This window comes from Elephantulus edwardii, unplaced genomic scaffold (assembly GCF_000299155.1).
Source record: "Elephantulus edwardii isolate Elephantulus edwardi_28Jun2011 unplaced genomic scaffold, EleEdw1.0 scaffold00336, whole genome shotgun sequence".
NCBI classification, from domain to species: domain Eukaryota; kingdom Metazoa; phylum Chordata; class Mammalia; order Macroscelidea; family Macroscelididae; genus Elephantulus; species Elephantulus edwardii.
Window position 1 is genome coordinate 198,906 of NW_006400086.1, and position 698 is coordinate 199,603.

General features: G+C 45.6%; 1 protein-coding gene across 1 annotated transcript in view; it reads right to left on the reverse strand.

Annotated features, from left to right (window-relative positions):
- The window catches only part of PLS3 (plastin 3), a 74,763-nt gene that overhangs the window by 19,830 nt on the left and 54,235 nt on the right, over positions 1-698 (reverse strand). The window contains exon 15 of the mRNA XM_006901581.1: positions 3-95. Coding sequence (XP_006901643.1) covers positions 3-95 — 93 coding nt within the window. The remainder of the gene's footprint in view (positions 1-2; positions 96-698) is intronic.

Consider the following 698-nt stretch of genomic DNA (forward strand, 5'->3'; position numbering starts at 1 on the left):
ACACGGTCATGACCATCTTGGGCTTTACTTCCACAAGATCTTCAGGGAGGGCATACACTCTGGCTCCAATCCTTCTAGCCATCGATACGGCATACCTAGGATTTTTTTTAGGAAACAAAAGTGAAGATGATATTTTTGTCAGTGTTCCTGCTCATCTAACTTCTGGGCTAGCATGCTAAGATTCTACCTCAATGAATTAACTCCTTTTAGTTTAATTTTTCTGTTTTGGGGTGGTGGTAGGTGCTCTGGGGTCACCTCTTACTCATAATGACTCTATGTACAATAGAGCAAACCACTGCCCGAAATGGCACCTTCCTCACACAAACCACTGCCTGAAACGGCACCTTGCTCACACTCTCTGCTGTACTGTACTTTCGGCAGATTTTTGTTTTATTTCCCAGGGCTGATAATTTTTCTTTATTCCTCTTTTCCAGTATAAAATGAAATAAGCTTAGGACATTGGCTTATACTGTGGTGCTGGAGAAGAGTATTGAGGACCGCTAAGAAAACAGATTAATCCTGGACAGGGTTAAACCGGCTGGCTCCTTGGAGGCAAGGATTCTGAGGCTCTAACATACTTTGGACACGTTGTGAGCAGGGACCGCTCCTTGGAGAGGGACATCATGCTTGGGAGGGTGGAGGGACAGCGCAGGAGAGGAAGGCCCTCTATGAGGTGGATTGATTCGGTGACTGGGATA